Genomic DNA, 26,593 nt, shown 5'->3' with positions numbered 1-26,593 from the left:
GGTCTAAGATCCCGCTATGCATCCACCTTCATCAATCAGTAACCACATATTTACGAAACATACCTAGTACAAAACCATCTTGCCCTGTATGAGTTATCTAATGAAATCAATTCAAAGCTATCTTAAATTTAAGGTAGAGTAGGTAGCCGATATTTTTGTTTTCTTCGCCTTAAATAAGCAAGAAAATGTGGATTACCTAAATAAAACTATTCAAAGGTCATGGTTATCGCGTTTAAAGTTTGAATATTCGAGCATGTTATATTTATATATTCCACAAAATCCAATAAATACACAATAATATTAATTGCCCTGACCACACAACACACAGCTTAGTGTGTGCGAGGCTAAGCATTAGGTGCACCGTACACCTAGTTATCGTCATTGCAATCTTCGACATATTAAGTGATTAATATACTTCATAATAGCGCTTGATAATAGATTGTTATTAAAAGTTAATATTGCCACTTTTGCACTATCATTGACTCACCCATCGGTCTATGAAGTAATTAAAAACTTTATTGCTTTTATGAATCAACTTTACCTACTGAGACCTACTTATTTCTCCATTTCACATCCATCGATTTCATCATCAGAAGCTAGATTAATTCAAATATTTTTAATTTTTATGTTTTTAATTTTGTTTCTTCCCTACCGTGTTTTGGCTTCTCATTCATCTTTAACCGGTTGACAATAATTATTATTATAGTCATGCGGCAATCACTCCGCGTAAAAACACAGGTACGAAACTGGTCATTACTAGAACATGGGCCTTTGCAGCTACTACAAACAAAAACGTTGATCATGAGTCGTTATAAGTCATACCATATCGTTATACTCAGTCATATTTACTTATGTTTAAAGATTAAATAGTTTGATTTCATTACTTCAACTGAACATAAGACTGTTCCTATAACAGTGAAGTTGCTATAAAGCTGTGGCTTCCCTATGAACACGGACTGTGCTCAATGCATCTGCAACTGTTTCAGTACCTAGTGGATAAAGTCCGAACTCTGATAGACTGGTCCTGGCTACGTATCTAGGTACTGTAGTCCCGAACACTCAGTTATTACAAAAAATCATGAGTCACCCAAACTAAGTTTATTATAGTTCTTTTATACAATTCTCAATTTTCAGAAGAAGAGGGCAGAAATCAGGTCCGTAGCTGAATAGCAATTCAAATAATTACTTGAACGATTGAGTTGATCTCATATAGGTATCATGTAGGATATTTCGGACTGCTTAGGACTACAGCGTCACCGGGTGGGGTGGCAGCCCGGAGCTACATCTGGGGGTGAGCCCTATAACTCGAAGAAATAATTGACGAAATGAGAATACGATAAACTTTACAGGCAATATATTGCTGATCAAGACTATCATTTACATCAATTAAAATTAGCAACTCTGAGAGCAGCCATCATTTCCATTGAAGCAATTGCAGATGCGCAGAGCAGAGTTTTAAGGGTTTACAAGAATGAACAAAGTTCTGTTGTTCCTATAGATAAATATACGAGGGAGGACGTGCGTTTCGTCTGGCGAGAGGTGGCTCCGTGGTCCGGCATATCCGGGGAACAGCGCCGCGAGTTCCGGCTCCCAAAATACGTGGTCACATTTGTTACAGACAAAAGTAATCATATTCGAAATTTTGGTGAAGGTAAATGTACATTTATGGCTTTGCGCTTCAGTTTGCACCTTCGTAGGTACTAAACCTGGGTCCTAAATCCTTGATGACGTTCAAATCGTAACTGTGAATCGAAATGAATTTTGTGAGGTTTTTGATGACTTCCCTTGCGGAGTGGTGAGCGCTATCTGTGTGGTCGTGGGAGGTGCCGGGTTCGATTCCCGGCAGGAGTAATTTGGAAATTTATTAATTAATTTCTAAATTTTCTCTGGTCTGGTCTAGTGTGAGAGGCTTCTGCTGTAGCTATAAGTTACCACACTACTGGCAAAGCCGTGCCGCCAAGTTCAATAAGAGGTATGGGTTTTTGCATGATCACTTACCTTACCACCAGGAGACCACCACCACCACCACCACCACCACCAGTCCAGGGCTGACTTGTAATTGAATAAAAAAGGACAATTTTGACATCCTTCATATAAAAGAACTGTAAAGTTTGGAGTCATCAGATTCGAGTAAGATACGATTTCAATATCATAGCGAATAAGACCCTGTATCTAATTATCTATTAATGCTATCGCTGTGCTGTATGCTTGCATGACGCTGATTGTGTGGATCACGGATGAGAAACAAGAGTCGTAATTAAAAAATTAAAAACACACTGCTCTGCCAAAAACGAACTGAAAAGTAAATAATGAAATTAGCATTCGATACAGTCGCTATATAGAATTTTTTCAATAAAACAGCTACACTCGGGATGATGTAAGGATTCTGACGGTACCTTTTTTTTAACGATTTTTATCACTTACCGAAAGCCTATTTACTTTTATAGTATGTTTATTGTTAAAAGTTTTCTAATAAATCTTGTGGTTTCGAAAATTTCGAAAAGATCATCCATGTCTCACACAAATACCTTTCTATCTCTTTGTGTATGTTGCGTGTAGGTACAATTTGTTTGTGAGCATGCCCTTCTGCTTAGGTATGTATAAATAAATGTTACATGAACTTGTACAGGTCATATCCATTTGAATTAGTTCGTTTATTGATTTGTGAAACCGCAGAAACATAGTATCCATAAGTTAATCTAAGGTAAGTGTGATAGATATGGATCAATGAAACAACTGCTCGGTCGGACGGTCCGTTTATTACTGGAGATCTACCTACATGAAAGGTGTAATACACATCACTCCTCCACACTTAATTTTTGGAACCTGCTGACAAACAATAATAATCTTAAACTAAAACACAGTAGGTACCCAAATAATTAATCGCTAAGTATCAATAACAAAATAAACCGCACTAAAAATATTTTCTATAGTCAACTTTTTTTCTATTACGCTTACTTCGACATGAGAGTGTGGGTGACGGCGCGGGCGCGTTCGCGCTAAGTTCACGTTGAGGTGATTGCTCAGGGTCAGCCACCGTGGGTGACGGTCCACCCTGCGACGCTGCCGCCGCACTCCCGGATTCCGACTGCGCAAGCCCTCGCTCACACTCTCCGTCCTCACAATCGCCCCATTCTTCCCCATCACCGCCATCTGCCACACATTCGACATCCGGTGCCGTTGTTGCTTGAGTTTTATCAGTTTCTATTTCCACCGCCAGCTCGTCGGTACATTGAGTGTTCGCGGGAAATAAGGACTGATTATTATTATCAATGGGGCTGGCGATTGCGGTCTCGGCTGAAGGTGGTGGAGAAGGTAACTGATAAGACTCTTTCTTTACATCTTCTTTACCGGTATATTTTATTATTTGATCTACGTGTCTAATACAGCAAACTTCCAGGTCGTGAATTAAAATTCTATACATTTTATTCCCTATCTTCGCTTGTATGGTCCCCAATTGCCATGTCTCCTTCCGAGCACTGTACCATCGAGTCCAAACAACGTCTCCAATGTCAAAGGTTCTTTTAGTTGCTTGGCAGAAACCACGATCCATCCTACTCGACGGCAAAATCAAGTCAAGACGGGACCGCAGATTTCTGCCAAACATCAACTTGGCCGGTGTCTGGCCCGTAGTACAGTGCACGGTATTTCTATAATTAAATAAATATCCTAATAACAATTCATGAGTCTGCTGTATTGACGGACTATCTTTTATAATACATTTTAACATTTTTTTGCACGTTCTTACCGAGTTCTCGGCTTGACCGTTACTGGGCGGATGATATATGGGTGTCGTCATGTATTTAATGCCGTTATTTAAACAAAATGTTTTAAAATCGTTCGAGTTTATTTTAACGTCATTATCGGAAACCAATACCTCTGGAAGACCATGTGTGGAAAAAATCGTTTTAAGTTTCCCTATTAGAGCCTTTGTCGACGTGCCACTATGCATATATACACACTCAATCCATTTGCTAAAGGAATCGACCACAATCAGGTACACTTTTTGCTCAACGGTCATGTAATCTATGTGTATGCGCTGCCAGGGGCCAGCCGCGGGCGGCCAGGGCGCGGGGGGGTCGCGCGGCGGCGCAGGGCGCGCTTGCACACACGCCTCGCACGAGCCGATCCAGCGCTCGATATGTGCGTCTATCTGAGGCCACCACATACGCTGACGTGCATTGCTTTTACATTTGACAATGCCTAAATGAGAGTTGTGAAGCTCGCGCAACATCTTTTCCCTTAATAGGGACGGTATGACGATTCTATGGCCCCTAAATAGGCATCCGTTTTCGAACTGTAGATCCGACTTGCACCGAAAATAAGGTAAAATTGATTTACAGCTTATTTTACGAGGCCATCCTCGGTTCATATACTTAATAACTGTTTGCAAGGTAGCATCGCGCTCCGTCATCTGTATTATTTCACGAATAGTAGTCGCCGCGGACGTTTCGTCTAAAAACTTTAGGGCATAGTGAGCGTCCAGATCATCATGATCGGTAGATTCACCGTCGCACTTTAAGGGCGCGCGCGAGAAATAGTCGGCAACCTTATTGTTATCGCTAGACACGTATTGAACCGTATAATTATAAGCCGACAGTATAATTGCATATCTCTGTAATCTAAGCGCCGTCGTCACCGGTATACCCGTCTTACTATTAAAAATAGACACTAAAGGCCTATGGTCGGTTTTTAAAATAAAAGGTTCTTTACAACCATATAAGTATTGGTGAAAACGTTTCACACCGAATATGATGGCAGTCGCCTCCTTCTGAATTTGGCTGTAATTCCTTTCACTGGCGGCGAGCGAACGCGATGCGTACGCCAACGGTCGCTCGCTGCCGTCGTCGGCGCGCTGCGACAACACGGCGCCGAGGCCGTCGGGGCCGGCGTCCACCGCCAGCACGAGCTGCGCTCCGGGCTCGAAGTGCGCGAGCACGCGCTCCGACGCCAAGTGCCGGCGCACGGCCGCCACGGCGTTCCGTTGTCGCGAGCCCCACTGCCACGGTACATCGTTACGTAATAATTCGTGCAGTGGACACAATAAAGCTGACGCATTAGGAATAAAATTCCTATAATAATTCACAACGCCTAAAAATCTTTTAACATCGGTGATGTTATTAGGTTCCGGTGCGCTAATAATGGCTTTCACTTTATCTGGACAAGTCGATAAGCCCGATTTACTTATGACATAACCTAGATACTTGACGTTTTTCTTAAAAAATTCGCATTTACTCTTTTCTAAACGTAAGCCGGCGTCACATAATCTTTTTAAAACTTCACCTAGCCTTTGCAAATGGGAGTTTCTATCGGGGCCAGTAATGCATATATCGTCGAGCCAAACGCTAACTCCATCTATCCCTGTGAGCAGGGTTTCCATCGACTTTTGAAAAATCGCAGGAGCGTTGGCCAACCCGTATACCAATCTAGTATATTTAAAAAGACCTTTGTGGGTGTTAATTGTCGTAAGTTCCTGAGAAGATTTATCTAGAATAAACTGGTTATACGCATTCTTTAGATCGATTTTGCTATATCGCTCACCCCCTCCTATTTTTGCAAAAACCTCTTCAATTCGGGGCAGAGGGTATTTTTCGATTAAGAGATCCTTATTTAAAGTTATAGAAAAATCGCCTGCAATTTTAACTTGGCCGTTTGCCTTCAGAACAGGCACTATTGGAGTAGCATATTGAGAATAATTAACTGGAACTAAAATGCCTAAACTAACTAATCTGTCGAGCTCTTGTTCGACTTTATCTTTTAAGGCAAAAGGTACGGTACGCGGTTTAAAAAATTTGGGAACTGAATTATCTTTTAGTTGTAGTTTGACTTTAAATTTATTAAACGAACCCAATTCATCTCGCCAAACATCGGGAAACTTTTCTAATAATTCTTGTGCATCCGTATCTTCACATAAAGAGTTAATTTTAGTAGTAATAATTAGGTTGAAGGCGGACATAAAATCCCGACCTAACAGGGGTGGCCCTCCGTCTTTAATGACAAAAACTCTAATTTTCTTCTTTAAATTATTGAAATTAGCTTCAATAATGAAAAACCCTAAGGGTGAGATCTTATGTCCACTATACATGCACATTTTTACATTACTTTTTGTTAACTTATAATCTGCAAACTTATCTTTAAATAATGTATCTGAAATTACACAGACACTAGACCCTGAATCAAGTTCCATAGTTATATTTTTATTTCCCAATGTTAAATCCACTAGGATAGGTTTATCACTCACGTACCTTATGTTAATATTATGGCATTCCTCACATGACTCATGCCCTCCGTCAGGCAGCTCCTCGTCATCGACGTGGTAAACACCCGAGCTAGAATTAGGGCAAACTTTTTTTAGGTGCCCCTTTTGGAAGCACTTTTTACACTTATAACCCCTAAAAAAGCACTTTTCACTTTTATGATTATTTAACCCACAAACACTGCAGCGCGAAGTATCACGTAGCTTTGTTGGATCACCGTCGCTCGCGCGCCCGTCAGCGCGGCCTTTCCGAGCCGCCGCGGCGCGACCGGCGCGACCTTGAAACTTAGCTCGGAACAGCGGCTCCTCCTTGACTTGAACTTCGCTCGTACTGGGCAACGCCTTAGCCTTCTTGGCACACTCCGCCTGCTCCGCCAGCTCAATCGCCCGACCCAGCGTAAGCGAGGACGGCTTCTGTTCAAATAGCTTATCGCGTTCTGGTCCTGAGCCCAGACCGAGGACGAAACGATCTAGTAAGTTCGTCTCCAAGGCGGTGCCGAAGTCGCAATAGACTGCGAGACCTCTAAGTCGCGCCGCCCAGTCTCCCAATGATTCGCCTGGACTCCTGCTCGCTCCGTAAAATTTAGCTTTATCGGCGAACGAACACTGCTTCAGCTTGAAATGACTGTCGAGTAATTCTATCAGTCCTGCGTAACTTAACGACTCCAACTCTTTCGGGAATGCTAGATTACGCACCAAGCGGTATGTCTCATCGGTCATATGGGTTAGAAGAACTCCGATTTTAGATTCTTCATCCGGCACTTTATTAATTTTCAAGAATTGCACTAACTTCCCTTTAAATATCTGCCATTCACTAGTTTTATGGTCAAAAACTTGCAAATTCCCCAAATAGGCCGACATTTTTAACGATAATAATTTTAAAAAAATACGGGTAAGCAATCCCACCGCGTAGCCAAATGATAGATATGGATCAATGAAACAACTGCTCGGTCGGACGGTCCGTTTATTACTGGAGATCTACCTACATGAAAGGTGTAATACACATCAAAGTGGTTAATATATTATTTTGAAAATCTAACTTTAAAATCGTATTATTTACTATTATATAGGTAGGTACACTTAGGTAAGTGGATTTTTTCAAAAGCAACCTGTTTTAAAGTTTCTACGCTCCTTCGAGAAATTATGGAGAACTCTCAGATCTGCGAGTTTCAATTAAGTAGGTGCATGCCCGGGATTCAGAACTCAGACCCACCGAATAGGCTATCACCGTTCTAAAAACATTATCACCTCAATATTAATAATTGGCTACTAGACACGCCTGTATCGCGTGCAAATCATGCCGCTCTATTCCCAGGACTTGTTTTTTTTTCGCTGATACCATACACATAAATTCAGCGAGCTGCGGTAATACCGCAGGTAATACTAGGTAGGTAGCTAAAGCAAGATTAATGCTAATACTCTATATTTATTATTTATCAACAGATTTAACTGAAGACATTGACTTATTACAGTATATCATATCACTGACTGTAGATAAGTATAAATTATAACTACGAGTTTTACTTGTAAGTATTATAAATAATATCTATAAAGATATTATTTATAAGGGGTGTTTAAACGCTAAAAAGAGAATTACTTGTGTTAAAAAAATATCATAAAAGAATTATTTTCAATCTACTTAGTGTCTTCACCCCCTCTACTTACTTGAAGTTACCTATACTTAGTACACGACAGTTGAAATTGCAATCGGGGAGTGAACGCTCCTGCACACCCGTACAGCCCCGCGCTAACCCAGTGCGGGCGAATGCGGGTGACATGCAGGTGTGCGGGACGTCCCCCCGCCTCATACCCCGATTGCAACTTCCACCTGCCGCGGTCTATAGATACTGCTTATAGATCTACGTTATGCTAGCTGGAAGTAGGTTAGATATGTAGGTACGTGCTTAAAGTGATAAACAGTACCTACACTAATAAGCACCTAAGTTACAGAAGCACAGAAGCCAATAATAATGACTTAAAAGTTAATTGAATTTGTTATTGTTTTAGATCGATCGATGTGTAGGATCATAATTTGACAGTGTTAACTAAATTAACTCGAAGTCGTAGTCAAATTATTTATTTTTTCAAAATTTGTTCAATGTAGGTACGCTTTTTGAATGTCAATAGTTGAATGGGTTGAATGTCAATAGTAGAAAGAAGTCCACAACCTTAGATTAGGTCCACAATATCAAAGTCCACAACAAACTCTATCTCACATATCACAATATCGCTTAAACTAGATCAGAACTATGAAACCTATAATAGCAGCTCAATACCAAGCCTTCGCGACTTGGACTAACGGTCCATCAGTACCTATACTTAATTGGTTTTGTCCCCAGGGGAACATTCAGCGGCAAGACTGCAAATTAAGCTTTCTCGTGAACTACGAGGCTACCTCCTAGAAAGCTACTTGCCTTCATCTCTCTTCGTCATCATATCTTGGGGTAGCTTCTGTGTGATCCCTGAGATCGTCCCGGGTCGCATGGTCCTGCTGGTGACTACTCTACTTTCACTTGTCACCATGTTCGATACTGTCAGGTTTGTATGATTATATTTTCGACTTAAACTAGGATTGTTTTTTTTTTTAGATACAAGTTAGCCCTTGATTGCAATCTCACCTGTTGGTAAGTAATGATGCAATCTAAGGAGGAAGCGGGCTAATCTGGAAGGAGTATGGCAGTTTTTATAAAACCCATACCCCTGTGGTTTCTACACGGCATCGTACCGGAACTCTAAACCGCTTGGCGGCACGGCTTTGCCGGTTGCATGGTAGGGTCTGTTCTGGTGAGAGGTTTAGAAAATTAGAAATTACAAAATTCCAAACCCCTGCCGGGAATCGAACCCGGGACCTCCCACTAATAAGACCACAGCGCTTACCACTGTGCCAGGGTGGTAGTCAATTTGTCGTCAATTTTGTCACTTGTGCTATGAGTAATGACGTAAATATAGTCCAATAGTGAAATTCCAAGCTTAGCTCTCTGCTCTCCATCGCCCGCTGAGTGACTCTGAGCTTTCTTATGTGTAGGTATGTCGGTTACTCTGGTTCAACTACGGCTGTCCTCATTTCTGATTTGGTCACGTAAAAAAAACTCCAAACATAGCTCTCTCCATCGCCCGCTGAGTGACTCTGAGCTTTCTTATGTCTATGTCAGTTACTCTGGGTCTCGCGAATGTCCTCATTTCTGATCTGATTTGATCACGTGGAGAGCTACTACTACTATTATTACTATAACAACAACTACTGAACAATATGTTAGGTATATACCTATTTATTTTCTGCTCACTTTCGTTGTAGCTCGAACTCTCCAGACGCGTTGGAGCTTAAATGCATCGAGGTGTGGCTGATCTCATGCACGATATTCGTGTTCCTGGCTCTGATGGAATACTTCGTGGTGCTATTCGGCATCCGATACGACAAGAGCTGGAGTCGCCGGCGGCAGGACCTGCGCCGAGCGGCCTCCGCGGCCCAGCTTGCTCCACCACTACATATCAATCATTCTCAGGTATCGTTGTTATTCTCGTGTGAAATACATTTTGCGCGCCAGTATCGATGTTTCTTTGCTGTTTGTTATTGTCATTATATTAATTAGCTGCATGCCCATATTATTATAACTTTTTAACGTAAGATTTCTGAGTCGCTAAGATTTATTGAATTCTATTTCCTAAAAATAATTTAGACAGAAGATAATTTATGATACTTAACTATTTACAGTACGCGGCCGAAAGTAATGTACATCGGCCTTTAGAATGACATTTCGGCTGTGTAGAGCGTTGTCTCTGTCACTCATACCTGTATGACATTTTGTCCGTCTCAACGACAGAGACAGTGCTCTACAAAATTGGTAGGTATCTCCTTCTAAAGGTCGATGTACATTACTTTCGGCCGCGTACTATAAATATAGTTATTATGATTGTTTTACCAAACTGTTGTTATAGCTATTCTTCTATTAGCATGTTTTATGTATTAACTTGATCTAAATTATATAACCCCAAATTTGACAGACCGCTCACCTTTAATAGTAAAGACAAATCTTAAATTCTATTTAGACAACTATGCTTAGCCAAAATTGAAACAGATGCCACAATAAAAACTCTCTAAAAAGCATACGTACCTACCTACCTGAGTTAGGGTAATGTGGAAACATTCAGCTCATAATATTATTCATATAAATATAATTCAGCTCTAATAACCTCAGTCATATCAAATTCGCAGAGGTTAAGTACACCGGTAACCGGGACGCCACAGGGTGGCGCTTTCTCGCCACAACTAAGCTTAGAAGATGACGGGCTTAAACAACAATTCTCACATCAGACGATACAAAGGGTAAATATTTGAGTGTTTTCACAATTAAATTTCCAAGACACAATACACTAGTAGATTCAGACAGTTAGAATTTTTAACGTTTGAAAAAGAAATAGGGAACTCTAGATTTACTATCTACTCACATCGATTTACTAAAATTAGCTGAAACTTGGCTGAAACTATAGCAATATTATGTTGTGTTTGGGCATAATCAGTGTTTATGTGTGCATTGTATGGTTATTGCGCTGCATTATCACCACCACCACAAATAAATGTTGCTGTATCACGTAAGTAGATATAAAGAAGTGAAGTTTTAAAATAGGCAAAAAATTTTTAGTTAACCTCTTCGGAGAGAAGGCTTCGAAGGGACAATAAAGTCGGATGTGAGACGAGAACAGTTAGTAAGGTAAAATTGCTGAAAGAACACAGCACTGTGTGTGTCACGACTCACGCTATTGTATAAGGAGTACCTGACACTTAGTAATTCAGTTGTCGAATAGTTTCCGTGAACAATTTAAACCCTCGTAGAACTCCAAAGTAAATATAGGCGGTACGAATATTGTTGTTGAAACCCTATTGCTAGAAACACGTCCTTAGAAAAATCCCTAAAGTATTGTGCATCAGTTTGGTTTAATTATTGTATAACAACACGAATTAGAGTAGGTATCGAGTAGAAGAATACCTAATCGGAAAGAAGTCAAAGTGACCTTAAAGTTTATTAATGCTACAAAATGTGTGGTGGTTTTATGGTTGGTAAAAATTTCCTCAATTGTGGCGCTAAAGTTATCAATGCCCCCTATAAATATGGCTAAGGATATAATTTAAAACCGCTTTCAGATTAGAAATAACTACACCAATGCTTTCATCGCATTGCACATGGTATGTTGTTCAAGCTAGTAGAATGCTTGTGACAGACTATCGGCATATAACTTCCAGAAAATAATCCAGAATGCTTAGTAATTTGAAGTGCGAAAATAACATCCTACGCATACCTACCTAATACGCATTATGCTCAGTTTTTAGGAATTATATGCCAATATCTCTTTGAAGTAGGACTTTAGGAGATGTAGTATGGTCATTGGTCAGTTTGTGTCCTTAATAGTATTTTTTTGGAAGTTTTTTTGTATAAATATTTGTTTTTTAGGATTCGCCGATACTGGATATGCCAGGAGACGCGTCGGACAGTTTTTTGAAAAGGTTCGCCGCAAAGGTTGACCATGGGGTCATGTTCTGTGGCGCCCAGCACGGGGCTCTGGACCGCTATGCCCTAATGGTGTTCCCTTTATGTTTTCTTCTCTTCACAATAATATATTGGACTACATATCTTAGTGAAGCGCATCGAGCGATGCAAGATTGACTGTGTCGTTTTGCAGATATTATAATTCCCATTTGATACAAAGTGGCGGTTTCAATTGTATATATTATAGCTAAGTTGCTAGTTATCTAAACAAAGTGTTACTTATTTTTCTTGATATTCAATTTAATAAAACTAAGTTTAAATTATGAAAATATTTATACCTAACGTGAAGTTGTTTTGTTAAGGAGTTTAAATGTTTATTAGTGTTAAAACTTTTTTGAAATAGTTTCGACATTTAAGGTAGAGTATACCTACAATATTAAGTTTTTTGTTATGTTCTAAGCAGATGGATTTAAGCCATAAAGAAAAACTACTTAGGTACATATTTCTTTTTTTATGGCTCAAAAGCAAAGGATTTTAACAGAAATATTAATAACAGATGTAGGTAGGTACTCAGTTAGTGTACATATAATAATAATATTAAATGGCGCATCTACTTAGTTTGTTAAAGCTCGGTTTAATTAAAACGAAGTACCAATTTTGTAATAAGGTACCTAGTAGTTGCAATACCATAATAATAAATTAGGTCGTACCTGTAGGTACATCTTTATATCATTATTTATAGATAGCTAAATGAAATTTAACTTTATCCGTCCTCTTCTAATATCAGTTGTATAGGTGCCTATAGATTAGACACGTATCTTGTAACAGCTGCTTGACTTTGCGGCTGAAAATGCACTCTAGTCTGCAAAGCAAAACAATATTCCCTAAGGTTATGTCGTTTTACTCGGGACAATAATGGGACCAGACTTCAATAGGTTACAAACACGCCTTATTATTGTGCCTTTTGCCACTTATCAATAGATAATTAAAATGTTTTTGTGATTAGGCTAGCTTTTACTCTATCCACGGAAAGAAGTTTGTATAGCGCTCTTTCTGTTACGTAATCCCATACAAATGACAGCGACGTAAATATCAGTGGGCGATAACCATTTTGATCCACTAACCAATCACAGATGTGTTTTTTAAAAACATTCGAAGTTCAATTCAAAATTGTCAAAAAAGATTCGAAATTTAATTCGAAAACATAGTTTTGTTTTGATTGTGACTCAAAATGGTTAACGCCCACTGAGATTGTCTTCCCTGCCATTTGTATAAGATTATGTAACAGAGAGAGCCTACTAACTTCTTTCAGTAAATAGAGTAAGGCTGCCTGTCCACTGGTGCGGAGCGGAGCGGAGATGTGTTGAGCAGACCAATCAGATTGTCGGTAAATAACGTGACATTTTTATTCCGTCATCTGATGAAACTCTGATTGGTCAACTATACACATCTCCGCTCCGCTCCGCTTCAGTGGACAGGCACCCTTAGGTTCTTACTGATTTGTCTATTCTGGATTTAAATTTTTAACTGTAATAATTGATTAAAAATAACAGTACTTATCAATGTTTGTCAGTGACATGTTAATAATAATAACAATTTTATTGTAAATAATATTGATTATCGTATTTCTTACAGCGAATCTTTAATAAAAACTCCTTTAAATGGCACTGGTAGCGTTTGCTCATAAATAATAACGCGATGGGAAGATTCGTTAGTGATGAATGATTAAGTTGATGATGAAAAAATTGTTACCGTAAAATGGACAACTTCTAAGCGTAGGACTGGGAAAACATGCCACTAAATTTGTAGGCTTATGTGGCCATTTCATTGTACAAATGTTTACTAAGCTGCATACAAAAAATCAGCTGGTTATTCATTTTTTTTATGACCTCGTTATTTGGACATATTCGGAGTGGAGGACACTCCAGTCATACCATCTATTTTGTAGGACAATTGTTTTTCCGAATTTATTACCCAATGATCTCAATATTCAAAAAAATACTGTTATTCAGACAATTTCGACACTTATACCTGCGCAGTGGAATAGCTACCTCTATCGAGAATTTTTACAGAGCAAAACTTGGGTGTCTCGTCAAATGGAATCTACTCACGAAGATCCAGCTTGTTATTAATCAGAAAAAAAAACACTTGGCGGCTGCCGGACTATAACCTATTGATCGATTACTGATAGATTGATTATTATTGATTACGGACTACGGACATAATTATTATGAAGTTATGTTTTAGGTTTAAGTATTTAGACATGACTAGTTGTAAATTTTCTAGTCACTATTATAATGATTATTAGAAAGAAATTAGAATAAAGTTTCAATTGTTAAGTTTAATTGTTGCTTTATATTTGCTGTAGAAGCAGTCATATTAAAGCACAAAAAAAATATGCACAAAAATCAAAATTATTCAGATTTTTCGTGAAAGATTAAAATTATAAACTTTATATTGGCTCGGAATGTTACTGTTATGCCATTTTGTTCAATATTTTAATTTTTTACATCATGAGATTCACGGGTACCATGCCGTAAAAATAAATTTTTCACCACTTTATTAAAAGATCTTGTGGTAATGGCAAATGGATAGCTAAATAATCAATTTGTGCCTTTCTTATAAAACTACGCCTTTTGAATTGTACTTACTTAAACTTATATTAAAATATATAACTTTTGCGAAACTGTTACGGTCCAGTATTGAAATGTTTTTTAATTTAATTAGTCAATACTTATAATTAATGTAAATATTTGAAATAAAAGACATTATTTTAAATAATTAAATACGTCTTTTATTATTGTAAAATAATAGCAATAATATTATGCTTACTGCAATAAGTAATACATAACTACATTTTAACAATACATATACATATAATCTACAATATTTTTCTACACCTAATATTCTAATAGCACTAGGCTATGCCACATAGACCCAAAAACGTCTAATTTTTTTGACTGAGTCATAAATTACAAGGAGAGCTCGCAATAGGGTGCGGCGAGTTGCGGTGTGTTTTAAAATACGCAAATTTGAATTTTAATCTGTCAAAATCTGGTGCTAGAAAAATTCCGCAGTGTCCGTTCTATGTAGTAGTAGTATGGAAATGTACCGTAGTGCGCGCTAGCTCTTAAAGACTAAATCAAGGCGCAATTTTGGACTCACCTCGGATCAATTGTTACACTGGATGGAGCTATAACTAGTCTGAATCAAACTGGTTGTCGATGTGTGACTGACTACAGACTCTATCCATCGAGAGAAGTTAGAACAGGGCTCTCTCTGTTACATAATCCCATACAAAATGACAGAAACAAAAATTCAGTGGGCGTTATCCATTTTGAGACACCAATCTAAATACTTATATAAATATAACAACCTATATAATTATATGACCATATATTTGTATTGCATGGGATTACCAGCCCTAAGCCCTTTACTAACTTCTCTCTATGGATAGAGTATAGTTGGTCAAAACATTGCAGTTTGACAGCATTATTATTAAAGTTAAATATTAATAAATCTCATTGGTCTAGCAGCTACCTAGTTATTTGAGAATAACTGAAAATATGTCACATGTAGGTAATAGGTATGCAACAAAAAGAGGCCTAAAAGTTCCAGAATTGTCATTTTATGCCCTTAACAACATTCTCATTGTTAACAACAATGTACAATTTTTATTCTGAAAATCAATACACATTACAGACTTACAAGTTATCAGTAGTATGGTTTTCTTATATTATGTCATATTCATAAAAATTAAAAACCACATGTTGTATTTATCATACTTATAAATTGACTTACATTTGGAAACTTTTACTTCATCCAGTATATAATAGATCCGAGACTTATTTACATCTTTAGTGTAATATTTTCTAACTTTATACATATCCATAATATGAAGCTTCCCGGTATGCTCTGTCCATGTCTTCTGAATTTCTCCTTATTCGTCTCCCGATTGGTTCTAAGTCCTTGTAACACTTTGGAAAGACTTTTTCAATTATATCCACTGCTTCCATCTTGCCAATCTGACGCACAGCCAATACCGAGTACAATGCTTTGGTTTTGACACAATCCTGTAAAAACGCATAGCGGCGATTACGCACTGCACTTCCGTCATCCGTGAGAATACCAGCGATTATCTACGACATATTTCATAAGCTACCATACAAAACAAAAAGAAACGGTATTTTCACGGACTCGGATCGGATGAGTGCGTAACCGCTGTAAGAGTGTGAGAAGGAAGCTATCAGATTTAAAATTACAAAAAATATGTTCTTGGTGAAGGGTAAACCTTTCTCGATCTGCGAAGAAACCTATGCTCAATAGGGGCCGATGATGGTTTGAATTTTGAAATGAATGAAGCTAGGGTGCATCAGCTAGTCTAAATATATAGAAAAGGGGGCGTCCATAAATTACGTGAGGTGTTTAAGGGGGGGAGGGGGTCGAGACAAATCTCATCTAATCTTACGTTAGAGAGAGGGGGGGTCTCGGCAATTAATCTTAAGATCATTCACTAATTTGTTCGAAAGAAAATAATTTCATTTGAAGTATTCTATTGTTAAATTTTTATTACACTTATAACTCTCAGCAATATTGATTACTAGTCTAAACTATTAGTCGTAAATAAAAGCACGAAGCAAATATTTTTTTTTTTTTACAATAACAATCCAACACATTTTGAAAAATCTCACGTGAGATTGGGGGATGGGGGAGGGGGTTGAATAAAATCTCACGACATCTCACCAGGGGGGTGAGGGAGGGACAGAAAATTCAAAAAACACATCACGTAATGTATGGACGCCCCCAAAGGAAAACTTGACTAGACTGACTTGACGGACTGATCTACCTTCCACAGCTCCTACTACTGGCTGAATCGGGCTGAAATTTGGCATGCAGATAGCTATTATAACATAGACATCTGCAAGGATTTTTGAAAATTCAACCCCTAAGGAGATAAAATAGGTGTTTGAAATTTGTGTAGTCTATGTGGACGAAGTCGCGGGAGTGAGCTGGTGTAAATAAAAATACCTGATGTGGATGATCCCAGCTATACACACGTCGACGTCTACTAACGACGAAACTTGTCGGGCTTACGTCGTGTCTGGGACTAAGCACGTAAGTATAGCCACGATCATCACTCACAATATTTTAAATGCTTAAAATACCTGATGTGCTTGTTTAATCTTGGTCCAAGAAGCATCCCCCTGTGACCAGGCGCTAGTGAATGAGCAATGTGTGAGGTTGGCAGCCCGTATCTCGGTACAAGCTAAATGCTCCATGTTTTTGAAGTCTAGATTGTTGCGGCAGTAGTCAAACATGTGGATCATCTCGTGGGCTAGCACTCCTTGCACCATACCCTTTCTTGTTGATACATTTTGACAAACCACTATCTGCAATTTAAATGTTACTATGTACTTAAACTGAGGTCTGAGAAGAACTTTGTACTAATTTCCCACATAATGAACTAAAGGATGCCTGTTTAAAATCCTGTGAAAACTCTGATTTTCCAGGATACAAAGTAGCCTGTCCTTCTGGGGCATGTTTCTGTACCAATCTATGTAGGTACCAAATTTTGTCAAATCGGTTAAACAGATGGGCAGTGAAAAGCTAGGAGATAGACAAATAGACACATACTATATTATTAGTTATTAATGAATAATAATTATTAGTAAATTAGCATTTCCAAAAGAGCATATCTAAGTTTCTTTGTTCTCACACTCTAGGATTTCTAACAGAAGTCTCAAGAGATAACTAAGTTATCCTTGTGCATGTCCTTTCAATGTGTATGTACTAGTTTTTAAATTTTTGGTGCAAAATAAATAAATATTTTTAACCTGGTTCAACTCAGGATCATAACCTCCACTGACTGAATAATCGCAAACCTCGCATGATATATGTCTCCGAATATCAACAGGGCTGTAAAATAGATCTCATTAAACTTTTCATAAGTGCCAGTACTAATATAAATTAAAATGTCCACAAACTAACCAATCAGAGCTTCTGAGTGCTGCCATCATTACTTTAACTATTGAACCTGAAATGAAAAAACAATGAAAGAATATCATAACCACCAAAGTTAAATTAAATCCAATTGCCAGACTTTTTAGACAGACACATCCAAAACAAAAAATACACCACAGTAACATAATTTATAAAGTTGTCTGTATGTTTAAAGCTTTCACATCTTTTACAGCTAAATAGGTATTGTAGGTACTAACTACAAATTGTGATGAAATCACCCACAGAGGTTTTGATATAGGAAATAGGTAATTTATATAATGGAAAAGTAAAAACAATAAAAAGGAAAATGTCGCCGGTGATAGTTAATAGTAGAGAAAAATTCCGAATATATTTTATGCTAGATACTCACTATTTTTAACACATTCATATACATGTTTCTCACATTTCGCTTTCTCTATACCTTCTTTGCCCTCTCTACCTAATAATATATTGGAAATTTTTGGTGAAAATGTCCCTCTCCTTTCTGGATACAAATCATAACCCCAGGCTTCTGAAGTTTCATTGGTACTTTGTTCATTTTTGGTTCCACTCTTTCCTCCACTTTGCGGTTGAGTATTTGGTTTATCATTAGACATTTGGCCAGTTCCTAATTAACACCGTTAATTTGTTAAAAATATAAAAGGTAGGTAATATTTTATTTCTAACCTAGAAATTTGAAAATGTCATTTTCATTGTCAATGTCAAATTAACTAACCATAGATTTTTTTTTGTTCTTCTTCTGGCTTTACACAGATTAGCTAATGTCAGGTTTGTTATTTATTAAAGTTTAAAGTTAGGGAATAACCATAGATGAGAATTGTGAATGTGATGGAAATACAGGCCTACCTAATTGAATGAATGAATGTTAGGCCTGAAGCACACTAAAGACATGACAGACCTCAAGCCACTAACATGAAAAAATATTAGGGGATACAAAAAATAAATCCCTGCTACGCTCCCACTTTAGAACACAAAATATGCAATTGAAAATAAGTTTTACGCTTTTGAAAAAGTAAAAAACCAAGTAAATAAATAAAAAAATGCACAAAAGAGTGAATGATTGAATGATTTGATTGACACAACGCTCCATAAATAATGACCCAAATGTGTCAAAATTCAAATACATTACCTATTATATAGGTACCTAGGTACCTAACTAAAATCTGAAGTTAAATTTAATATACTATACTTAATAATTTCTAAAAACTCATTTTTAAGTTTAATTTGAAAGTGTTTAATCACAAAATACGTCTATTTCAAACATGATAGAAAATTACAATATTGATGATAATATTCAACCCCTAGTGAAATCCTTTTTCAAAGGATATCTGCCTGATTTTAAAGTAAGATAATTTACATAATTATTATTACTTAATTGTTTACTGTTTAGTGAATACCTACCTATCATAACTCTACCTACCATTCATAGTTTTTTTTTTGTTTCAGGGAAAATATTGTAAAGCTATGTCTTGGGAAATGCAAGAAAATTTCCTGAAGCAGACTATTCATAGTCCCCTTTTTAAAAAATATCCTGGTAGTCCAAAGTTTAGCAGATTATTTTTTAAAAAGTTAATAGAATATCTAGAGCCAGAACAAGAAGTGCATGACGATGTTTATGAATTTTTATGTTCCATAATGGAAAACGATAAAGATAGTTTCAGATACCGTCATTACTTAATAGACAATAGTTTGGATAATATAGTGACAATTAAGGAAACAAAAAATATAGTCTTAAATGGCACTACTGGTTTGCGGACATGGGAGGTACTGGTATAGGTATCTTCTTTTTAAATTTGATTCACTTCAATCTACCTTTGCCATTGTTACATTAACTTTAACAATATATAGCTCATCCTGAATTTTTCTTTCAGGCAGCATTTATGTTATCTGATTGGGCTTTGTGTAACAAAAAAATCTTTTATAATAAATCAGTACTTGAACTTGGTTCTGGTGTTGGCTTTACTGGTATAACCATAGCAAAACACTGTGATGTGAAATCTGTGCTGATGTCAGATTTCCATGCAGATGTCTTGCAAACAATAAAAAATAATATTCTAATAAATTTCCCTGAGTCAAGACCTGAGCACAATAATGAGCTGACCATTTATAAGAATGGACAAAAAGATATAGGTAGGTACTGCTAAAATAAAAAGCTTTAATCAACATTACTGTTTATTGGTTCACAATGCCAAAAAATAGATGACAGTGGATAAACAATAAATAGAATAAGTACAATATTAATTTGTATACCTACATATTTTATTATAACAATTAATATTTACCTGCAGGTGTAATAAAACTAGATTGGAATGATAGTGACAATCTGCAGAGCTTAATGCCAGACATTATAATTGGGGCTGACATTGTGTATGATCCATCAATATTACAACCGTTGATATCAGTTTTTAAATATTTTCATAGCAGAAATAAGGATGTTGAAATATATATTGCAAGTGTGATACGAAATGCTGATACTTTTAATGGTTTTTTGAAGAATTTAGGTAAGACAATTTTTTTAAATGATTTTAAAAAAACAGATGAATGATGTTTAGTCAAATGACCAAAATTAATCTATCGATCACTACCCCTATTATAATTAATGTGAAAGTGTGTTTGTTTGTCCTTCAATCATGTCGCAACGGATCGACGTGACTTTTGCATGGGTATAGTTTAAGACATGGAAAGGGACATGGCTACTCTTTATCCCGGAAAATTTATAAGTCATGTAGGTACATATAAGTAAGAGTTTATAAGTCATAGTCATGATTGATACTTATATCAAAATAAAATTGTTCATCATCTGAAATACCTATTCAATTTAGATTAAAATTGCCCTTACATCATTTAATTTAGAATAATAGCTTAGGAGATATCACAAAATTAAAATAATATGAAATATCGTAAAATTAAACGATACCTACCACAAACAAACGAACCATATCAGAATCTACATTGCACCCATGCGAAGCCGGGGCGGGTCGCTAGTGACTATAAAAATAACAGCGCTGTTATGTTAATAAACTCTATTTTTATTTCTTTTCAGATATCTCAAACTTCAAGCACAAGGAGCTAACTTTGACAAGAAAAGTACACATAGAATGGGGTGAAAATTTATTGAGGTGTTTGTTGAGAATTAATAAAGAATAATTTTTATTTTACTATTATAATTGCATTTTTCATAAAAGGAATAAAATTACTGACATATCAATGTGTTGATACATAAACCTAGGCTATATACAATAAGCCGGCGCTTCACGCTTGAGGCAAATAACAAACCGCAAGTGAGATCGCTGGACTCCAGGCTAAAGCAAACTCAAACAGACCCTCCAGCGGCGGCTAGGAGGTCTGCCGTCTGTTTCACTTTCAACTTTCAAGTGTGAGTTCGCCAACACCTTTAATGGTACGATTTACCGCCATCGAAGCGATTACTCAACAACATCAAACATTTACGAACTACCTATCTCTCCACACGTGGAATGGTAGTTTCGACACAGTTGGAGTGTTGGCCGACTGTGTGGAGCTTGGACGATCTAATCTAGGTTAGATCGTCCAAGGTGTGGAGCCAGCAGTAGATATACTGTGCAAGTGTAGGCGCGCCATAAAAAAAAAATAAGCTGATTTTGACAGCATCGACCTTGCATCGACACAACGGTTAAGTGTCAAACTATTAATTTATTATTTCAAAAATTCGATAAGAGCAGTTGTCAGTTGTTCGTGTTGTTGCTTGTGTATTTTAGATCATTTTACAGAAAATAAGCATGGAAAAGCCAGAGAAAAAAACAAGGAAAAGAAAAATTGTAGAACCGAGCGATACCGACAAACCAGCGCCTAAAAGAAGGCTTGCTACAAAATCAGTGGATACAGGGGAGACATCTGGTACCCAGTCCAAATCTAAGAAAGTAGTCAAAACGACCGAAACAAAAAAGAGAACTGTAAAAAAAGAACCAAAAACTGAAAATGTTTTGGAGAATTATAATGCTGGGAAAGACACGCAATCTGATGAGTATAACAGTTACTTGAATGAAGCAGACATGCTATCCTATTTTGAAAAAATCCCGCCTTGTCTAGCTCGAAAGTTTATTAATCTACTGTCTGATGGCTGCACATTACCTTTTATAGCCAGATATAGGAAGGAAGCTGTGGATCATTTAATGCCTGATAGGTAAATTTAAGTTATGCGTCACAACAGTTGAATTCATGCAGTAGCCTCTTTCAAAATATTTGATGAACATGGTATGAAAGTTATATTCTACTCGACAAGCGTAGATAAGAATAAGATCATTCTCTGAATTCCCCAAAAATGTTAAAGTAATCAATGACAACGGTAATACAATGAATTCAAAATGCCTTAATATTGATTGATTTCAACTAATATTAGAGGGAGGTCTTTATCCAGCTCTAATGGGTGTAGTTTTTTTTTAAATGTACTACAGTAACTAATTAAGATTAAATTAGGTCTATACCTATACAAAAGTTGAAACCTGAGCATGAGTATATTATATTGCCTCAAGAGTGATCAGACCGCCAATTTAAAAATAATATACATACAATACAAATATTTCTTGTTTCAGACTTCAAGAACTATTTGATAGTTACCAAAATGTCATCCAATTGAAAAAAAAAGTAAAATCAGTTCTGGAAACATTGAAGAAATCAAATAAGTTGACACCAGAAATTGAACAGAGTATCTTAAATGCAAAAAATTTGTCAGAAGTGGATTTAGTGGTAGGTTTTTTTTTTAAATTGAAGATATTACAATAAAACTTAAAACTAGCCTTATAAGTAAGTAAGTAAGTAGGTATACTGGTACATCGACTCATTCACATGACACCTCATAACATCACTATTACCTTAAATATTATGGCATCATTATTTTACGATTTGACATAAGCTATTGTCCAAACATGTTGTTTAAATAAAAACCTGACTGTAGGAGGTACCAAGTAAGTAATTGGTAAGTTGTCTATATATTTTTTAATATTACTGTTTGCCTTGTTTTTACATGGTTCCCTTAAGTAAATATTGGTACTGATTCTGAGCACAACCTAATTTTAGAGTATTCGCATCCTCTTCTTACTAATGTAATATGAAAAAGACAGACGCTGTTTGACAGTTTTAAATTTAATTTTTAGATGGTAAAACCCGTGATTTTAGCGCACAGTCGCGAGCCTACTGTTTAAATTTGTAGCGTGCACTACAATTTAGAGTCTTTAAATGTAAAGTTCATGTTCTGTCCCTTTTTAGCATTGTTAAAAAGAAAAGGATGCAGATACAGAATTTAGTTTAGAGAAAGACATCGGAATCGGTGCCAATGGTCAAGTAAACAACACATCAAAAAATTTGTCCTGCTTCGGATTGACTGATCTATCAACACACAGTAGGCATTTTTTATGATGTAGGCAATTACTAAAAGTGGATTTTTAGGAATTTAACTTCTTTTAACTCCTATTTAACCCTCTTGGGGATGGAGCAGGTTACATAGGAGTTAAATGGGCTTCAACTAAAAATGAAAAAATATGTCAGGATTTTAGAAAATTTCATCCTTCACCAATTTTTAAACTCTTGAGCAAAAGTTAGGGCAGGTCATTTAGTTGTTGATAGCATTAAGCTGGCTGCACATTGGCTATTATCGCATGAGCACCAATTTAAGAATCTCCTCCTTTTTTCAAAGTTAGTGAATGGAACCTAATGAATTCTATCTAAATATTTTTCCAGTATAGTCCATTAAAGTCCCACTCCTTATCATTGGCTGAGAGAGCCCGTAATTTAGGCTTAGAGCCGCATGCAGTAAATGCATTGAACGGAGGTTATGTGGATGTAAACGAACTATGTGATGGTACAGATGAGCTGTCCAGCTTTGATAAAGTTGAAGCTCATGTGACACATATTGTGGCAGATATTATTTATAAAGACACAAGGGTTCTACAACAAATGAGGACTTTGTAAGTAATTTATATAATAGTGAAACATTTTGTGTTAGGTACCCACTAATGTATATTGTTATATTTAATGCAAATTAGTATAGGATTTTTATATTCAATTTTGATTATTGAAATAATTTATCATAGTATTTTGTAAATACAATAAAACTCCTATTTTTATTTTTAGGGTTCCGTACCTCAAAAGGAAAAACGGAACCCTTATAGGATCACTTTGTTGTCTGTCTGTCTCTCTGTCTGTCAAGAAACCTACAGGGTACTTCCCGTTGACCTAGAATCATGACATTTGGGGTAAAATCTGAATACCGTGAATTTGTGGTTACATCACACAAAAAAAATTAAATTGTGGTCATGAACTAAAAATTAGTATTTTCCATTTCGAAGTAAGAGAACTATATCAAGTGGGGTATCATATGAAAGGTCTGCACTTGTGCATTCTAAAACAGATTTTTATTTATTTTTATGTATCATAGTTTTTGAATTATCCTGCAAAATGTCGAAAAAATACGACTGTAGTACGGAACCCTCATTGCGCGAGCCTGACTCGCACTTGGCCAGTTTTTTTGCTAAAAGTGAATGATCTGCAGAAAATATTTTTAGTAATTTTTATTTTTTACTAGCTAATCTAGCTAGCTAAAGAACTCTTTGATTTTTGGTACTGATAATAATGTGTGCATTGTTTATTAAAAGTTTATTTTTCTTTAAATTTCAGAAAAGAAGAAACCAGATTCATTCTTCAAAGTAGCAGAACAAAAAGTTCTACAAAAGAAAAAAAAGAGAGTGAAAACAAAAAACCTGATTCAAAAACAGATCCAGAAACTTACAAGTTGTATTTTGACTGGAAGTGTCCAGTAAACTTTGTGAAATGCTATCAGACATTAGCTGTCAACAGGGGTGAAGATGAAAAGATACTTTCTGTGAAAGTTGTTGTACCTGATTGGTTCTATAATCAACTTGAAAGGTAAAGTGAAATTTGAAGGTCATTGTGGCTAATCCATTGTACACAATCTCTAAACTAAACTAAAATCACACGTCTAAATCTATTGCTATCCCTTTCATAATGTTGCTTGCGGAAAAGGATAGCACTAGATTTAGACCTGTTAATGTATTTAGTTTAGAGATTGTGTACAAGAGAATCGGCTCTATTATTTATTATATTATATCTTTCTAAAAAAGAAACCTACTAATGTTAATGTATTAATTCAGTATAGGACAATTAAAAATAGTTTGAAGCCAAATTTCTTCTAGCGAAAGTCCCATCCAATTCGGTCTAGTCAAGACAACTGACAAATTTCCCCGGCTTTGTACAGTTAGGATCATCTATTCTAAAGATTAGATGTGATTGTGTCGTCTTTTCTAGAAGGCTCTGCTAAATATATCTAAATACTAGCTGTGCCCGCGACTTCGTCCGTGTGGAATTAAGTTTTTTAAAAATCCCGTGGGAACTCTTTGATTTTCCAGGATAAAAAGTAGCCTATGTCACTCTCTTCTCAGGTCTTTATCTATACCCATGCAAAAAATCACGTCAATCCGTTGCACTGTTGCGACGTGATTGAAGGACAAACCAACAAAGAAACACACTCGCATTTATAATAAGGGTACTGATTAATGGAAACTGCATTGAAATTGTTAATGTAAGGATTTAGATGTAGATATTGAGTTACAGCTGAGTAACCAACATTGCTCAACGGGTTGCGAAGCTGAAATGGCAATAGGCAAAGCACATAGTTCGGAAAACCGATAGACGTTGGGGTCCCAAGGTGCTGGAATTGCGACCTTGCACCGGAAGGTGCAGCGTTGGAAGACCCCCCCACTAGGTGGGCGGCAGTGGCGTGCACAGGACTTCAAGCCAGGGTATGCATTTAGGTATGAACTTATTTTACGGCAGGTTATAATGAAAAATAAGCATTGATTTATTACAATGAGGGTAAGCAGTGCGTTTATACCTCTATGAGCTGCACGCCACTGGTGGGCGGACAGCATCAGACGAGTCGCAGGGAGCCCATGGATTCAGGCGGCGCAAGGCCGTGATGTGTGGAAGTCCCTACAAGAGACCTATGTCCAGCAGTGGACGTCTATCGGTTGATGATCATGATGATGATTGAGTTACATATACAATAGCTTCCTTTACACAATGTAACATCTGCCATACAATATACTACTTTACAAGATCTATTTTTGGTTACAAGATTTGAAGACAAGTTGTCAAAAATAGTTATGCAATTTTAAAATTTAAAACAATAAATTTACATTTTATGCTGGGGTTCTTTTCTGTATGCAGTTATGTATATTATTTTTATAGGTATTGCCTTACTCTTTGGAAAAGTGGTCACTGGGTACGTAAAGGTCTCGGAGACGCGTACAATCGCCTCATTAAACCCTGGCTGTCTAGAAAAATCCGATCCGACCTAACTAATGCCGCTCAAAAGGAGGCAGTCAAAACATTTACTGCTAACTTGGAGAAATACTTGCTTACCGAACCAATAAAGAATAGAAAGATAGCCGGTTTAGATCCTGGATTCAAAGCTGGGTGTAAGGTACTTTCTTAAAATAAGGTTATATAGGGTCTTAAATAAGAAAACCGTGTATAAATCAAACACTGTATTAGTTCAAACTTAACCTAAACAATTTACTCGCGCCTGCGTACGTGCGGATCCGGGAACGAACTGTCAGTGTCGCGGTCCCGCTCGGCAGAGGGGACCTGCAGGCGGGGAGGGAACGGGCTATTCTAATAATAGTCGCTGCGTCCACGCCTCGTGCACGAGGTGCGGGGAAGGGGGACTACATTGATCGCTATACTTATTCATTTAAATTATCTTGGATGTGATTCTTCTTATATGTATTAAGAAAATATTTGTTCATAACTTCTAAATACTATCTGTCCCGGCTTTACTCACGTGTGTAGTCGACGTTAG

At 36.9% G+C, this 26,593-nt stretch overlaps 3 protein-coding genes across 3 annotated transcripts in view; 1 reads left to right on the top strand and 2 right to left on the bottom strand.

Annotated features, from left to right (window-relative positions):
- LOC117996184 (S1 RNA-binding domain-containing protein 1-like) overlaps positions 1 to 26,593 on the top strand; it is a 47,996-nt gene that overhangs the window by 16,778 nt on the left and 4,625 nt on the right. Inside the window, exons 6-18 of the mRNA XM_069509673.1 lie at positions 1,499 to 1,651; positions 8,596 to 8,794; positions 9,552 to 9,759; positions 10,470 to 10,580; positions 10,897 to 10,965; positions 19,186 to 19,503; positions 19,611 to 19,869; positions 20,028 to 20,240; positions 21,511 to 21,901; positions 22,311 to 22,464; positions 23,455 to 23,681; positions 24,391 to 24,639; positions 25,981 to 26,215. Coding sequence (XP_069365774.1) covers positions 1,499 to 1,651; positions 8,596 to 8,794; positions 9,552 to 9,759; positions 10,470 to 10,580; positions 10,897 to 10,965; positions 19,186 to 19,503; positions 19,611 to 19,869; positions 20,028 to 20,240; positions 21,511 to 21,901; positions 22,311 to 22,464; positions 23,455 to 23,681; positions 24,391 to 24,639; positions 25,981 to 26,215 — 2,786 coding nt within the window. The remainder of the gene's footprint in view (positions 1 to 1,498; positions 1,652 to 8,595; positions 8,795 to 9,551; positions 9,760 to 10,469; positions 10,581 to 10,896; positions 10,966 to 19,185; positions 19,504 to 19,610; positions 19,870 to 20,027; positions 20,241 to 21,510; positions 21,902 to 22,310; positions 22,465 to 23,454; positions 23,682 to 24,390; positions 24,640 to 25,980; positions 26,216 to 26,593) is intronic.
- On the bottom strand, positions 2,718 to 7,160 carry LOC138404743 (uncharacterized). The gene is made up of 2 exons (XM_069509664.1): positions 6,246 to 7,160; positions 2,718 to 2,826 (listed from the first exon to the last, which is right to left on the bottom strand). The coding sequence occupies exons 1-2, from the start codon at positions 7,115 to 7,117 to the stop codon at positions 2,799 to 2,801; spliced, it is 900 nt and encodes a 299-aa protein (XP_069365765.1). The 5' UTR covers positions 7,118 to 7,160; the 3' UTR covers positions 2,718 to 2,798.
- On the bottom strand, positions 15,348 to 18,444 carry LOC117996183 (mitochondrial inner membrane protease ATP23 homolog). Its single transcript, XM_034984209.2, has 5 exons — positions 18,110 to 18,444; positions 17,728 to 17,773; positions 17,574 to 17,655; positions 16,905 to 17,129; positions 15,348 to 15,812 (listed from the first exon to the last, which is right to left on the bottom strand). Exons 1-5 carry the CDS (start codon positions 18,333 to 18,335, stop codon positions 15,618 to 15,620), a joined length of 774 nt encoding a protein of 257 aa, XP_034840100.1. The 5' UTR covers positions 18,336 to 18,444; the 3' UTR covers positions 15,348 to 15,617.

The sequence above is a fragment of the Maniola hyperantus genome, chromosome 3, assembly GCF_902806685.2.
Source record: "Maniola hyperantus chromosome 3, iAphHyp1.2, whole genome shotgun sequence".
Taxonomy (NCBI): Eukaryota; Metazoa; Arthropoda; class Insecta; order Lepidoptera; family Nymphalidae; genus Maniola; species Maniola hyperantus.
The sequence above is the reverse complement of the archived record's forward strand: the minus strand, read 5'-3'. Positions and strand labels throughout refer to the sequence as shown.